General features: G+C 35.1%; 1 protein-coding gene across 3 annotated transcripts in view; it reads right to left on the bottom strand.

Moving 5' to 3' along the window:
• LOC117339516 (serine/threonine-protein kinase 32B-like) overlaps positions 1-17,209 on the bottom strand; it is a 155,268-nt gene that overhangs the window by 21,824 nt on the left and 116,235 nt on the right. For all 3 annotated transcript variants that reach the window (XM_033901164.1, XM_033901166.1, XM_033901165.1), the window contains exons 4-5: positions 15,120-15,445; positions 10,443-10,480 (exon numbers count right to left, since the gene is read on the bottom strand). In XM_033901164.1, the coding sequence (XP_033757055.1) occupies positions 10,443-10,480; positions 15,120-15,445 (364 nt within the window). The remainder of the gene's footprint in view (positions 1-10,442; positions 10,481-15,119; positions 15,446-17,209) is intronic.

The raw sequence follows: 17,209 nt of genomic DNA on the forward strand, positions 1-17,209 counted from the left end.
TATGCTACAGACCTAATATTGGGTCTCTTGGCCTTTTGGTTATTGAGAAGAAGACGTTTAAAAATTTTAGCATATTTGACCGCTTTGATCTTGAATGAAGATTAAGGTCATGTATTAGAACAAACTTGGTAACCCTTCATCGCAGCATGATACAGACCTAATAATGGGTCTCAGGGCCTTTTGGTTATCAAGACAAGAAGTTGTTTAAAGACTTTAGTATATTTGACCCTGTGACCTTGAATGAAGTGAATGAAGGTCTCAGGTGACCTAAAAATGTAGAGGAACTATATGTCATTGACCTCAAGGTAATACAGTCAAACCTGCCTTAGCGACCACCTGAATTAAACGACTTCCTTTCATATGCGACCGTATTTTTTCCTCCCAGCGTTATTTACTATACTAGTGACCTGAATTAAGCGACTACCTGTCAGACGCGACTAACGACCATCATTTCCGTGTCCCAAATGCTGAAAAACGACTTTTTTCAGCGACTTTCCAAGTTTTAAAACGGAAGCAGAAGTCATAATCAAGAAGAAACCGGACGAACTTGTCTGCTTTCAAAGATTAAAAAATACTTCAGAAATGCATGAAATGTCTTATTCTGTCTCAAAAAATGTACTGAATTTATTATCTTTGCCCTGATAACACCCAGAAACGAACGAAACTACTTTACTTCTAAAGAATGAAAGGAGATGGGATATGGCGAAAAAAACGTCCTCGCCATTCAGACGATTTTCACGAAATTTTGATAGATAAAAATACAAACATTTGCTTGAGAAGTATGAAAAAGAGTGAATAAACAGTTAACTTACTGTTTAACTGAAATTTATGTTCTTTTTGAGACATTAGGACAGATATTTGCCAGTTAAAAACGTCTCCATCGTTATGAAGGAAATGCAGTTACGTAACTAATAATCCGGACGGAAGTCCGGACCAGAAATTCAGGAATGAAAAAAAAAAAAATTTGTGTGTAAATGTATCCGGCACTGGATATAATCAAATGAGCCATTCAAACTCTTTGATTATTTTTTGTATTCTAAAATAAAAAAGATAATTGTAACATGCTAAAAGAATTTAAATATATATATTAATGAAAATAAAAGAAACTGAATTAAATTTATAAAAATAAATATTGTACTACATATGTAGAAATGGGGATATTTTTATATATTATCCATTATTATAAATATTTTATTTCATTAAGTGAATAGTGATTTTTCTTCTTCTTTTTTTTTCTTTTATTTTCCTCAAGAGGTCTCTAACAGATTTGATTATATTCACAATCTTAATTGTTGACTGAGGTAATTCCTTTTCAAATATGTACTAATACTTGTAGCTGACAAATATTACATATGTGGCAGAATAATTATGAACTTTCCTTTTCGGGTCATTTTCTTTGAACCTGGATTAAGAGACCACCTGTCATATGTGACCTTTTTTATTGACTCCCTTGAAAGGTCACATATGACAGGTTTGACTGTACTTCCTAAAAATGTAGAGGAACTATATGTCATTGACCTCTAGGTAATACTACTCAAAAATGTAGAGGAACTACAAGTCATTGACCTCTAGGTAATTCTGTACTACCCAAAAATGTAGAGGAACTATATGTCATTGACCTCAAGGTATAATACTACCCAACAAGAGGCCCATGGGCCTTAACGGTCACCTGATTTTTGAAATATTTCAGTAAATTTGAATGAAAGAATGAATTTCAAAACAAATAAAACAAATGATAGTCAAAAATGTGATTTCCCTATAACTATACCCAGTGGGCACACAACGTCTGGAGAACGTTGCAGTTACGTCAGGATGCAACGTTGCATTTAGGTTATAGTAAGGTTGCAAATGAAAGTTTGGGGAACGTTTTCAAACAACGTTCCCACAACGTTACTGTGTTACGATGTGGCAACGTTTTATTTACGTTGTATAGACGTTGTCACAACGTCGTATTATTTTATTTTCTACTATTGCTACCTATGTACAACAAAAACTCAAGTTGTTTTATACAGTATTTTAATGTCTTTATTTCCATGTGTCCATGTGGTTGCACTCCTCCCATCACTCCTATCTGATGTCTCTGATTACCTCGGTGCATCCAGTTATCTCCATTTAATCTGTAAATAGAAAAACAACCAAAACAATAATTATTGATATACCGTAAACTTTTCGGCAATATATCATAACGTATGTGTTCGGTTAACAAATATGTGTGAAACTAAACGTATGCCCGGTGATACCAAACACGTACATCCGTTGTACGCACGTACGTGAAGATAAATCATAACATGCCCGCGATCTGTTTGTAAATAAACACAAGTCAAAATCAAACTCAGTATAATAGAAAATACGAATCATATAGAACTTACCTTGAATTACTGATCTGTATTCGGGAAGAAAGCTGATTCCATATGTTATTTTGAAAGCAAATACATAATCCAGTACAGCAAGTCAACAGTCCGATTGAAATGTGTGTGTGTTGGGCCCATGTGTGTTTGCAGAACAAAGAACCGGAAGTTAAAATTACCGCGCAAATATTAATACCCTTTTTTCGTCTCTCTATCTATTTCTTTTCCCGAAAAAAAAATCGCAACAGTTTCAACCAAAACATGATATTTTCATGCAGTTTAAACTGAAATTAAGTCGTTTAAAAAAATGTTTTTGAAATGAATGTGAATGTTTGTATTGCCCCCTGGCGGATATATATTGCAACATAAAGGGAGGTAACACCGATTTGTTATCGTAACCTCGTAAGTTCGAGTTTTATCACATTTATTGGTATAAAAGGAGGTCTAACAGCAAAATAGGAACAGGAAAGGATCAATGATCGATATATGTTATCAGGGCACATTATAGGCGACGTAGGTTGCTTTTAAACTAATCTAAACAGATTCATTATTGACAAATAAAATTTCGAGCCAATTAGATAATTAAATTTATCATGAAATTTGATGTTTTCGTTCGGTATGTCTTTGGCATTTGTGTAAACTTGCAACCCGTTTAAAATTAACAACAAATACACAAAGTTTGCATTAAAACCTTGTGACAACGTTGTTACAACGTCAAAAGCTAACGTTGCACTAACGTTTGACATGAAACGTTCTCACAACGTTGTAGGAAAGTCCCGGACGTTGTGACCTGAATAGGACGTTTTCCGGACGTTCTCCGAACGTTTTGTGTCCACTGGGTAGTAAAGTTTATCCCCTCCCATGGGGCAAACGCGAGACCCCAGGGCTAGGAAATTCACAATTATGGTAAAGCACCTTAAGACCCTTCGATCTGTGAAGAGTATTTAATTCTACCTTATTTGGGTTGTAAGAAGAAGATTTTTGAAATTTCAGTTAATATGACCCTTTTTGGCCCCGCCCATCAGCCCCTGGGGGTCAGTCAGGGCCAACATGTACATCAAACTGTCATCCCAAGCTGATAACGTTAACGAAGTTAGAATGAATTCCAATAAAAATCCAACAAATAATAGTCAAAAATGTGATTTCCCTATATAAACTATAGTAAAGTTTACCCCCTACCCAGGAGCAAACGTGAGACCCCAGGGTCATGAAATTCACAATTTTGGTAAAGCATCATAAGACCCCTTCATCTATGAAGAGTATTTGATTCTAACTTATCTGAGAGTAGAGAAGAAGATTTTTGAAATTTTAGTCAATTTGACCCTTTTTGGCCCCGCCCACCAGCCCCTGGGGGTCAACCAGGGCCAACATGTACATACCATCAAACTGTCATCCTATGTTGATAATTTGAACAAAGTTAGAATAAATTCCAATAGAAATCCAACAAATAATAGTCAAAAATGTGATTTCCCTATATAAACTATAGTAAAGTTTACCCCCTCCCCAGGGGCAAACGTGAGACCCCAGGGTCATGAAATTCACAATTTTGGTAAAGCACCATAAGACCCCTTCATCTATGAAGAGTATTTGATTCTAACATATGTGAGAGTAGAGAAGAAGATTTTTGAAATTTCAGTCAATTTGACACTTTTTGACCCCGCCCCTCAGCCCCTGGGGGTCAACCAGGGCCAACATGTACATACCATCAAACTGTCATCCCATGCTGATAATTTGAACCAAGTTAGAATGAATTCCAATAGATATCCAACAAATAATAGTCAAAAATGTGATTTCCCTATATAATCTATAGTAAAGTTTACCCCCTACCAAGGGGCAAACGTGAGACCCCAGGGTCATGAAATTCACAATTTTGGTAAAGCACCTTAAGAGCCTTCCATCTATGAAGAGTATTTGATTCTAATATATCTGAGAGTAGAGAAGAAGATTTTTGAAATTTCAGTCAATTTGACCCTTTTTGGCCCTGCCCACCAGCCCCTGGGGGTCAACCAGGGCCAACATGTACATACCATCAAACTGTCATCCCATGCTGATAATTTGAACCAAGTTAGAATGAATTCCAATAGATATCCAACAAATAATAGTCAAAAATGTGATTTCCCTATATAAACTATAGTAAAGTTTACCCCCTCCCCAGGGGCAAACGTGAGACCCCAGGGTCATGAAATTCACAATTTTGGTAAAGCACCTTAAGACCCTTCCATCTATGAAAAGTATTTGATTCTACCATATCTGAGAGTAGAGAAGAAGATTTTTGAAATTTTAGTCAATTTGACCCTTTTTGGCCCCGCCCCTCAGGCCCCTGGGGGGTGGGGACCATATAATTCACAATTTTGGTTCACCCTCAGCCATGGAAGCTTCCTGTAAAATTTCATTGAATTTAGTTCAGCAGTTTTTAAGAAGAAGTTGAAAATGTAAATTGTTTACGACGCACGACGCACGACGCCGGACAAAAGGCGATTGCAATAGGTCAACTGAGACTTCGTCTCAGGTGACCTAAAAATGTAGAGGAACTACATGTCATTGACCTCTAGGTAATACTACCCAAAAATGTAGAGGAACTATATGTCATTGACCTCAAGGTATAATACTACCCAAAAATGTAGAGGAACTGTATGTCATTGACCTCTTAAGGTAATACTACCCAAAAATGTAGAGGAACTATATGTCATTGACCTCTAGGTAATACTACCCAAAAATGTAGAGGAACTATATGTCATTGACCTCAAGGTAATACTAGCCATAAAAAAGTACCTCAGGTAGCACACTACAGGACAGCATGGCCATGGGCGATTTTTTTGTTAAGCAAATAACTCCTGTATTATGATATGCATAAAAAATAAAAAAAAAATAAATTTACACTATAATTGGTATATTCAGTATGAAGAAGTACATACAGGCTTCACATTTGTTAAAACAAAAATTAATAAATTGGTTCCGGATTTTAAATTTCCGGATTTTCCGCAAGTGTGTTTATACAGGAAATTTAGTTTTGCCTACAGCGAAAAATGGAAGCCCACAGTAAAGGTGAGAGAGCGGAAAAACTTAATTTACAACATATGTCAAAACAAGATAAATTCTGTCTTTGGGATAGAGATATTTAATTTTAAATAGGTTTCAGAAAAAAAATTGTGTAGAGAATTGTGTCATTTTGGGTCAAATATCATAATATTTTGCAATTTTTGAGCATTTTTTAAGCTGTTACCATGGTATTCACAGCTCTAAAAATCACAGAATATATCAGTTAACTTATCCTTCAGAGCTGTATTAAAATTGCAAATGTTGTACAGATTACAAATATATACTTTATTAGAGTTTATATGTAGGGTTAACTGGCAATGTTTACATATCTAAGACGTGTCATATTTTTCAAAATTGTGCATTTTTACTGTACACTGCTACCTCAAGGTAACTTTTAAAACACTGATGGACTTAATTTTGTTTTTTTAAACACATAGTTTGCACATTATAGACAAGGATTATGAGTCCTATGGGACATTAAAACACAGCGTAACTATAATCTCAAGGTGACATTGGTCATATAGAATGACAGAGTTCTCAGCAGGACTCGTAATTACCACATTATACGCAGACTTGTGATCTCAAGGAGATGATACGAATATAGAACAATTAAGGACGAGGTCAGAGCCACATGTACAACACATAACTACAGACTTATCATCTCCAGGAGACAAAATCACACATTCAGCGGGGATAATATCTCAAGATAATAACAAAAAAATGTGGGGATATCATCTGAAGAGAAAGCCAATGACACACAAAACACCAAGTTTATGACAAAGGGAAGGCTTCCATCACTGCCTGTTGGAGCCTCAGATCCTTTACCCAACATAATGTTTAAACAAGGAGGAGATATAAACTTAAATTCTTTTCTTACTTTTCTTTTTGTTTTTAAATGTAAATAATCCAATGGATTTGAAGGATGACTTGATACACTGCACATGGTAGAAACAGCTTATAGAGCTTTCTATCATATCACAGATCACAATATATAGACAACATCATAAGTAGTTGTTTCCAAACTTTTAATCAAAGTACCAAGGCCACTCATGGGTGCTGTGCATGAGGGATTAAACAAAGGAGGAAATCAAAAAATAAAGTGATATGAAATGGCAGAAAATAGTAATTGTGTATTCCTGGATGGTAACATATGATACCAGGTAATCATGTTATTTTCAGGAATGTGATTTAGACTTTGAAAAAGCTGAAGACTTGCATTAACATCCGTTGAAGGATGCAGAATTACTGTTTTAAAGTTCACTTGAATTGGCATACTGCGATCATAATTGCGACCTTACAGACCAGTGGGATTAACAGCCATTCACAGCCCTAATTGCCATATGAAAGCTGAACTAACCAATGTGTATTGTTAAAAGGATAAATTTCTGGTATGTTTGCTATATTATTCTTGGGGTCTTCTGGAATATCATAAAATATCTCGCTCCAGCAACCGATCTCAAATATTCAAGGTAGCAAGGGAAACTACATATGAAATTTGAGAAAGATACCTCAGAGTCCAATACCTTACTGAGAGATTAATGCCAAAACAAACTTCGGCTGTCAAAATACAGGAAGGCCACCTATCTGTCATTTTGTTATTCCAATCTGCCTCAAAATAAAATAAGCATTAACTTGGAATATAGGAGAAAATATATATAAAGAGATCCATTAAATACTTCTTGAGAAATAAAAGAAAAATAGTGATGACACAGCTTGAAATTTAGTTTGAGGACAAACTAACAAAGGGCGATACGAAGAGGATGGAAGTGGAAATGTATACACCCACACACATCCGCACACATACAAAGGACTCATGACTAATATGTCCAGTATAGGCTGATGTGATAATGCCCAATAGCTTAATTAACACCTAGATAAACCGTGACCATAGAATAATAGATAAAAAATTGTCATGGTACTAGAAAGTAATTTGTAATTTGGTGTTCTGATGGCTATAGTCCACAGAGTGTTAAGAATGTCCATCAATATCATATTGATGGCTTCACCACATAATTGTCCATATAATACAAGCATACGATATGAGGAGTTCATGAGATATCGACCAGTCTATGTGCTAATTTCCAATCTACCAGCTTGTGACAAGGGTAAAGAACTTTGTGATTTCCTGTGTTAGCCTTGCCTCATTTCTACAGCGCACTTTTGTAAATAACTGCAAGCCATGATTTTAAGTACCACATCTTGTTAAATATCTTAGATTCTTCAAAAATATTCAATGCTGTTTAAGAATGGGATCTTAGAAAAAGCTAGAAATCTGAAATTTTAACAATAGGTCTGGATAAATGACTATTTCAGAAAAAAATGAAAACTTTATTTTACAACAATTGCAAAACAAGCTATATAAGCTTATATTAATCTGTCTTAATAGCCCAAATGAAAGTGGGTGAGGTTCTTACTGTGGGAGGAAATACCCCGGTGAAAGTCAAATGTAACCACCTAAATATATCTCAGAAGACCCAAAAAAATACAAAAAAGTTTAGTATCCATAATTATAGTAAAAGAATATAACAGATTTGAATCAGTCAGGTTTTATGAAAATTTGAATTTGTGTCTGTAAACATGTATTTTTTGTCTGTAAACATGCAATTTGAATGTTAGTTATACATAAACATTCAGTTTCTGACTTTCAATATTTGATGAACACTTTCTAACTCTGAGGACTGGATATCCATGAACTATTCACTGCCTTATAACATTTGATATCCATGAACTATTCATTGCCTTATAACTCTGAGGATTGGATATCCATAAACTATTCATTGCCTTATAACTCAGATGATTTGATATCCATAAACTATTCACTGCCTTATAACTCTCAGGATTGGATATTCATGAACTATCCATTGCCTTATAACTCTAAGGAATGGATATCCATAAACTATTCGTTGCCTTATAACTCTCAGGATTGGATATCCATGAACTATTCATTGCCTTATAACTCTGAGGATTTGATATCCATGAACTATTCAATGCTTTATAACATTTGATATCCATAAACTATTCATTGCCTTATAACTCTGAGGATTGGATATCCATAAACTATTCATTGCCTTATAACTCTAAGGATTGGATATCAATGAACTATTCATTGCCTTATAACTCTGAGGATTGGATATCCATAAACTATTCATTGCCTTACAACTCTGAGGGCTGGATATCCATGAACTATTCACTGCCTTTATTAAAATAACTCTAAGGATTGGATATCCAGGGACTATTCATTGCCTTATAACTCTGAGGATTAGATATCCTTGAACTATTGTTGCCTTATAACTCTAAGGATTGGCTTTCTATGCACTTTTCAGACTTCAAGCAATGTAATGAAAGTATATATATCATTGTTTTCATAAAAATGAAGGTTACTTGGGGAATATCCCATTTTTCCAATATCACAAACATTTCATGGTATAAGCATCCTTTATTTAATACTCAACAGCACTGAGTGATTTGTCCTGATCAATATGCTGCTATGAACATTGTATTACCCTCATTGCTTTTTTGCTTTTATTGCAAAATCAAATTCCCAAAACACAACCAAGCATGCATTTCCTATCAAATTGTATAAATTTCATTGATTTCTTTTGTTGCAGAAGTTAAGATTTAACATCAAATTACTTTCATTCTGCTGATGTTGCCAGAAATACATATAAATATCCTATACACAAGTCAGTATTGTTATTTGGTTGCCATGGCCACCATCAAGATAACAGAAACTGCAAATTCATTAGGATGATTTATTCAACTTTGATAAAGTTTGCTCAACCTTAGAATATGTGATGAATGTCGTGAAATTGGCAATTTGAACAAGTCCCAGTTGGTCTGTACCAACCAAATTGACAATCTTGGTTCCTAAATTGATAGGTAAATAGCACTGTACAGTAACTTTCAATGGCAAAATTCAGTTACTCACAACATACTTTCAACCCTGGATCCCATTTTGAAGGGAAACCCTCAAAGTTTCGTTTTTTTCTGCTAATTTTAGACACAAGTTATGTGTTACCTTTTTTACATCACACAAAACTTCAAAAATCCAAACCTTTCCACCAAGAATAGCAGCTCATTGTATACATATTCACAATAACATTAGTGTTCATACTCCAATAAGCATCCCCTCCATTTTTTCATGGAATTTTAGTATAATCGTACCATTTTTACGATAAAATGTAGCTTGTATATAAAGACAATAATTTTTTTTTCCTAAATCAGAAATGTTTCCCAATAGCTCAAAGGTCATTTTAACTGCCTACCTCAGATGAACCCATGCCCTAAGTTCCAGTGTTAAGAAATGTAGTATATAAAGCTTGGACAAGATTATGTGTGGAAGAACAGAGGGTCAAACAGACACAATGTTAAATTGTAGTCCACCCTGATTCCTGGTGGGGGACTAATCAAATTTCTGATATGTCAAGAACTGGAGACATACATGTCCATAAGCCTTGAAGCTTCCTCACATGGGCACATGCTAAACCCAAAGACCAAATGGATATGCAATGTCAATGTTTTCATAAAGAATAAAAAGATTTCAAGAGGAATAGAATCAAAAGTTTAAAAATCTCAAATTGAGACCTATGTTGCATCTTAAGAATCATACTTTCAATAAACATGGCAGCTTAAAATTACCAAGCCCCTATATAATTATAATACCTGAAGGGACTTTCAGTACCTTAAGTTAACGAGTAAGAAAATGATTTGTTAACGATCTAAGTTCATTTAATTTGATTTAATTAAGACAATTTAATCTTGGATCACTTTGACTTCAACAACATCTTGTTTTCTCATGAATTGAAAAATTGTTTGTTTCATTTATTATATTCAAAGTTTGATGCTAAAAATAAATGTTCAGAATTTGTTGATTTTTTTTCATTTCAGTACTTTTGGCATACAATTAATGAATGTTATTGCTGATTATGATGTAAATGTTTGTGAAGTTAACGAGAAAGAAAATGATTTGTTGACGATTCACGTTGGCCACATTGATCTACAAGCTAAAGACAACACAACCTTGGCTGGTTATAACCATGGACGCAATATAATTACCTTCTTCATCCAGGAGTATGTTGTCAGGCTTGATGTCCCTGTGGAAGAGAAAATCATTATCATCACAGCGTAGTTATTTATATATTCATCTATGCATTATCTCAGGTATTTAGATTGGTCCTATTGACTAACAGATTCCTCTATTCTAAAATGTAGCATTTCAGGCACACATATCAAGATATGGGATCAATGCATGACAACAATAATGGTCTTCAAAATCTTTGTCAAAATCCACCAGAAACATAAATAAGATCTCAAGGTTTGGCTTCACTTAATACATGGAAAACTGTGGTCCAACTCAGATTAAACCATTTTGACCAGGATCAACAAAATCAGCCTAATTAAATGTAAGTCATAGGTGAAACACTTAGCGTACTGGCTGCCTGCCTCTTCTAAAAATAGTAACAGTGACTTTGACCAAAAACCTGAACTTGTACCTGATATTGTAGTCCTTTGTAAGTGTGTGAAGATTGATTAAAATTCCTCAAGGAATAAAGCCCCTTAGAGCATTGACAAGCTTTGGTGTTACATACATACACGCAATTAAAAATCAAAAGATGGGTGGAATCCCCTCAGTTTCACTGGTTGGGGACTGATAATGTAAGCATTACCAAGCCTTACCGTTTTAATTAATTATTTTATAATCGTATCATTATGTATTTACATATTCGTTACCATATCTTAACAGTCAATTAAGTCTTAAACATAAACTATCTTCTACCTGAGTCTTAAACATGTAACTTTGGTTTGTTTTGTTTTTGTTTAACGTCCTATTAACAGCCAGGGTCATTTAAGGACGTGCCAGGTTTTGGAGGTGGAGGAAAGCCGGAGTACCCGGAGAAAAACCACCGGCCTACGGTCAGTACCTGGCAACTGCCCCACGTAGGTTTCGAACTCGCAACCCAGAGGTGGAGGGCTAGTGATAAAGTGTCAGTACACCTTAACCACTCGACCACCGCGGCCCACAAACATGTAACTATCTTCCATGTATTAAACATGTAACCATCTTCTACCCGAGTCTTAAACATGTTTAACTATCTCTCATGTATTTACAGTGTATTTTTTAACAGTTCCAATAAAAATAATTGTAAACTTTCACTCCTCCCAATAATTCTAAGCAATTTTGAATCATTTCCGATGGACATGATGCAAATCATGCTAAAAAGATGTGATTTTAAAGCATATTGAATTTCAGCACCTATCTAGGGAGAAACATGGCATCTAGGGGCCATATGAAATTTACAATTTTGATCCTTCTATCCATGAAGAGTATTTGATTCTACCAAATCTGAGTCTTGATGAGAGCATTTTTGAAATTTCAGTCAATTAGACACAAAACATGGGATTTCCACCCAGGAAATGACCTCAGATATGTTATCGATCTTTCCTACATATTACTTACGTTTTCTCTTCACTTTGACCGGTCATTTGATTACTGTGACCTTGAACTTTGATGGTCAAGGTCAACTATTTGCACCGACAACTCATGCTGTAGATATGCTAATTATCAAGTGTTAATGTGTCACAGTAATGAAAGAAAAACATTTGACTTACATTTTTTGGATAATTGAATTTTGGCAGGAAAAAGAGCCATATCAGCATCATTTTTGATGAATTGACTTTGAAACGTTGCACACACTTTCATAAGATCTTGTTCTTTAAAGTGTGACCCAAATAAACCATTTCGAAAGTATTTTTTTGAATTTTTCATCATTTGTCACCCCTGAGATCTTGAATGAAGGTCACGGTCAACGATAAGCATAACATTTGTAGCCAATGATAAACACTATGGATGTGGGAAAATCAAGCCTTCATGTGTATAAATCAAGCAACAGAAACATTTTATGTGCAATATTGGGAGATTTTTGAATTTTGGAGGGAAAAACATTGCTGTTTTTGTTTTCTCAAAATCTCTGTCATTTTTCATCTTATGATCATAAAACTTGCATATTCTGTTTCATTGGATCATATTCTTTCTTATGTGATGGGAAAAAAATGGCCTATTTTTGACCCCATAGCAAGGCCTTTACCTTGAATCGTACTCTGATAAAATGTTATAAGTAAGCCTGACCAGATTCTAAAAAATTATGCTAAAAAATGTGAGCATCCTATATAAACTTTAGCAAAATTTAGCCCCTCCCAAGGGGGGAATGCGAAACCATGGGGCCATGAAATTCACAATTTTGATAAAGCACCTTAAGAACCTTCCATCCATGAAGAGTATTTGATTCTACCATATCTGGATCTTGAGACAATTTATGAAATATCATTAAGCGACCCCTTTTAGCCCCAGCCCCTAATAGGCCACAGAGGGGTTGGGACCATATATAATTTACAATGTTGGTAGACCTTTAGACCAAAAAGGTTTCTGCAACATTTCATCAAAAATGGTGCAGGAGTTTCTCAGAAGAAGTCGAAAATGTGCAAAATGTTTACTAACGTCCGACGATGACGGCGGACAAAGCTGGATGGAAACAATCACCTGGGCTTATAAATTAATGAAACCTCAATTGCTTCCACAATTTTTCATGATTTAAGCAGGTCATAATATATGTTTGTTTTTTGTCTTTTGTTTTGTTTGGAAGACTAAACCCTAGATAATAATTATCTAAATTATCAATAATTATGGATATACATTGGCCAACATAACTCATCACCAGTATAAATGGCCAATTTGAATATTGCTACAATAAACCACTCATATACATGTACTATGAGAGTAAACATATTCCTGAGTTAAGCTTGTTGAACTTTTCCAAAGGAAAAAGCCTTGTTTAACTTCCTGAATCCACCAACACAATGAGATTCTGGCCTGCTTGATAAGACAGGTCTCCAGAGCATGTGTTGATCCATAGCTGGACAGTTTCTTTTGCTCCAGACAAATAAGCTATCCACATGTATAGATGGAAATGGGAGAACATTGCTCCAAGACACTTCCTAACTTTAAGATTGATGTTCACAGGGAACTTCCAAATTAATGTCTGGTTTCCTTTTCCCTTCTTTTAATCTACAGGCAGTGTACTTATAAAAAAAAAAAGATTTCTTCTTTTTTTTTTCAGTTTCCATTTACAAGTACAAACTAGACAGTTAAATGAGAAGATTTGTCTTTGTTTACAGATGTGGAATGCTTCTGGAAGCTTGTAGGTAATGTGTTACGTAACAATCTTAAAAAAAAATGGTTGTCACTCAAAGTCTAAAAGTTGACTTCACACTTTTTCGTGCATTTTGGAGGATAAGCCACTATAGGGATTCGGCAATCTCTAGGAAGCTGATGGACACACATTTCGCCAATCTGACAGGCTTCTGTGCAGTGAAGCACTAAAGGGTCTTAGAGAAAAGTCAACTAGCAACCATTTCCTGGTTATATAGACACAGGAATCTGATCAAGTTTTTGAGACACCATCCTGAAAATGAAGGAATGTTTTGAAGCAATGTTAATGATATTTACAGACTTTCTATTGACCTAAACTCTATTTTAATCACTTATATTTGGATTGACATATTTACATGGTGATGATTGTGTAAATTGTTATTTCATGAAAGCCTGGTCTACATTGACCATAGCTTGGAATTCCAGCATCATCATGTTAACTTTCAGAATGTTTCACCTTCTGGATTCCGAGATATTTTCTAGAACAAAGGTGCTGACAGACTGATGTCCAGACAGATGAACAGACACCATGATTACTATCGGGCACCTGCGATGCGGTGCCCTAATTAATTAACTGTCAGTTCCAACTTTCAGTAAAACAAGAGGCCAGGTCTTTCTAGTATATAACAGGTGATGGTACTAACTTAAGTTGGATTAGCTATAATTACCTCCCCTGTTCTGTGATACCTACCTCAGTTGGTGTTAATTTGTATTTAACTCCCCATTTGTCTTGGCATGGCTGCCATGGCAACAAAACCTACAGAGTGATGTTCGATATATATCCTAATACCAAAATTTGGTCAAAATCAGACAATATCTAAATTAAAATTCAAAATTAAATATCATGGTGATTGCTTTGGAAACAACTACTAATATGTCAAATGACATGATTTAAAAAACAAATATTGCAATTACCTTACCTGTTCTGTGACCCTTACCTATGGATGGTGTTGTAATTACCTCCCCTGTTCTGCGACCCCTACCTATGGATGGTGTTGTAATTACCTCCCTTGTATTTGTGTCACCTACCTATGGATGGTGTTGCAATTACCTCCCTTGTTCTGCGACCCCTACCTATGAGTGGTGTTGCAATTACCTCCCCTGTTCTGTGACCCTTACCTATGAATGGTGTTGTTATTACCTCCCTTGTATTTGTGACACATACCTATGGATGGTGTTGTAATTACCTCCTTGTATTTATGACACCTACCTATGGATGGTGATACAATTACCTCCCCTGTTCTGTGACACCTACCTATGGATGGTGTTGTAATTACCTCCCCTGTTCTGTGACACCTACCTATGGATGGTGTTGTAATTACCTCCCCTGTTCTGTGACACCTACCTATGGATGGTGTTGTAATTACCTCCCCTGTTCTGTGACACCTACCTATGGATGGTGTTGTAATTACCTCCCCTGTTCTGTGACCCTTACCTATGGATGGTGTTGTAATTACCTCCCCTGTTCTGTGACCCCTACCTATGGATGGTGTTGTAATTACCTCCTCTGTATTTGTGACACCTACCTATGAATTATGTTGTATGTCTGTAGATAATCCAAGGCCAGAGCTAACTCACAGATGTACAATTTCACATGTGACTCGTCAAAGTGTACTTCCTGTTGTATATGGTAACGAAGGTCACCCCCTAGTAACAGATCCACAACAACAAACATGTCCTCCTCATCCTGAAAGGTGAACCATAAGTTAACGAGGAATGGATGATCCAACGCCATCAGGATCTCGACCTCACGGAACACATTCCGCACTGCGTCTTTCTTTATACACATCGACTTGTTCATATACTTCATGGCATACATCTTCTTACTGTCCTTTTTCTGCACTATACACACCTACAAATGTAGAATTACAAAATACCTTTATATCTAGTTATCTAAACACATCTACAAATGTAGAATTACAAAATACATTTATATCTAGTTATCTAAACACACCTACAAATGTAAAATTACAAAATACCTTTATATCTAGTTATCTAAACACACCTACAAATGTAAAATTACAAAATACCTTTATATCTAGTTATCTAAACACACCTACAAATGTAAAATTACAAAATACCTTTATATCTAGTTATCTAAACACATCTACAAATGTAGAATTACAAAATACCTTTATATCTAGTTATCTAAACACACCTACAAATGTAAAATTATAAAATACCTTTATATCTAGTTATCTAAACACACCTACAAATGTAAAATTACAAAATACCTTTATATCTAGTTATCTAAACACACCTACAAATGTAAAATTACAAAATATCTTTATATCTAGTTATCTAAACATACCTACAAATGTAGAATTACAAAATACCTTTATATGTAGTTATCTAAACACACCTACAAATGTAAAATTACAAAATACCTTTATATCTAGTTATCTAAACACACCTACAAATGTAAAATTACAAAATACCTTTATATCTAGTTATCTAAACACACCTACAAATGTAAAATTACAAAATACCTTTATAACTAGTTATCTAAACACACCTACAAATGTAAAATGACAATCTAGTTATCTTGTAATGGTTCTAATGGTTTCATAATTCTATCCGCTGATGAAAAAGCAGATAATTAGATATTGATGCTGGAAAACATTGACTAAAGGTGAACCTTAAGATATACTATCTAATTCATTCCAAAATTTAATGGTTTTTCCTATACTGTATAGCATGAAATGTTGGTGTGTACTTTCTATCATGGTTTATTGGGGCTTTCAAATTACAGTAAAACCTCGTTATATCGCCACCTTCTGTTCTCCGCGATTTTGGCGATATAACGAGTTTGGCGGTATATCGGGTTTGTCGCTCAAACCCAAGTTTCCTGTCCAAACACTATAAATAGTGTTTCCCTAACAACTGTACACTGTGAAAATCAAAAACAATTTATTCATATCAAAATATTGCATCAAATTTTACACATACATGTATATGCTTGATAAGAAATAAATATTAATTTCAATTATTTTCCCGAGAATGTCATCGTAATTTGCATCACATGATTTAGTAGTCGTAACATGATTTTCATCGTTACCTCGTTTAACTGTGTGCATGTTCTACCGGGTGCCGAAAAACGTTCAATTGTCGTCTGTTTTGCCTTCAACCGACAAACTGACAAAACAAACTGTTGAAGAGATCAACATTTCTCAATTTCTGATTCAGCTCTAGAATGCTAGTGTTGACAACGTTTCATCATTAGCTCGCGCGAGTAATGTTTTTAGATGTTTGTCTGGAGTTTCCGGTTACTGTTAACGTTGCGTCATCACGTGGTACGATAGCTCTGTGTACCCGACATCTTACTGTTGTCTCTACAGTAACAGAGTCCTATGACATTTTAACAAAGAGTGAAGCGGTATCACAAAAGTGAGTTTTATTCATCATAACTTACGAAACTTTCCTAAAGAAATACCACAAAGCACTAGCCACGGTTCATTGATTTCATGTGTGTACACGCGCTCACGGTGTGTACAGCTAATTATCTGTCAGTCGACAGTCAGTCACGTAACAATAACATATAAACACACGTCCTTCTGGACTCAATTTGGCGATATTAACGAGGTCAATATGATATTATTTTACCGTTTGTTCTGGA

This window comes from Pecten maximus, chromosome 12 (assembly GCF_902652985.1).
Source record: "Pecten maximus chromosome 12, xPecMax1.1, whole genome shotgun sequence".
Classification (NCBI taxonomy): Eukaryota; Metazoa; Mollusca; class Bivalvia; order Pectinida; family Pectinidae; genus Pecten; species Pecten maximus.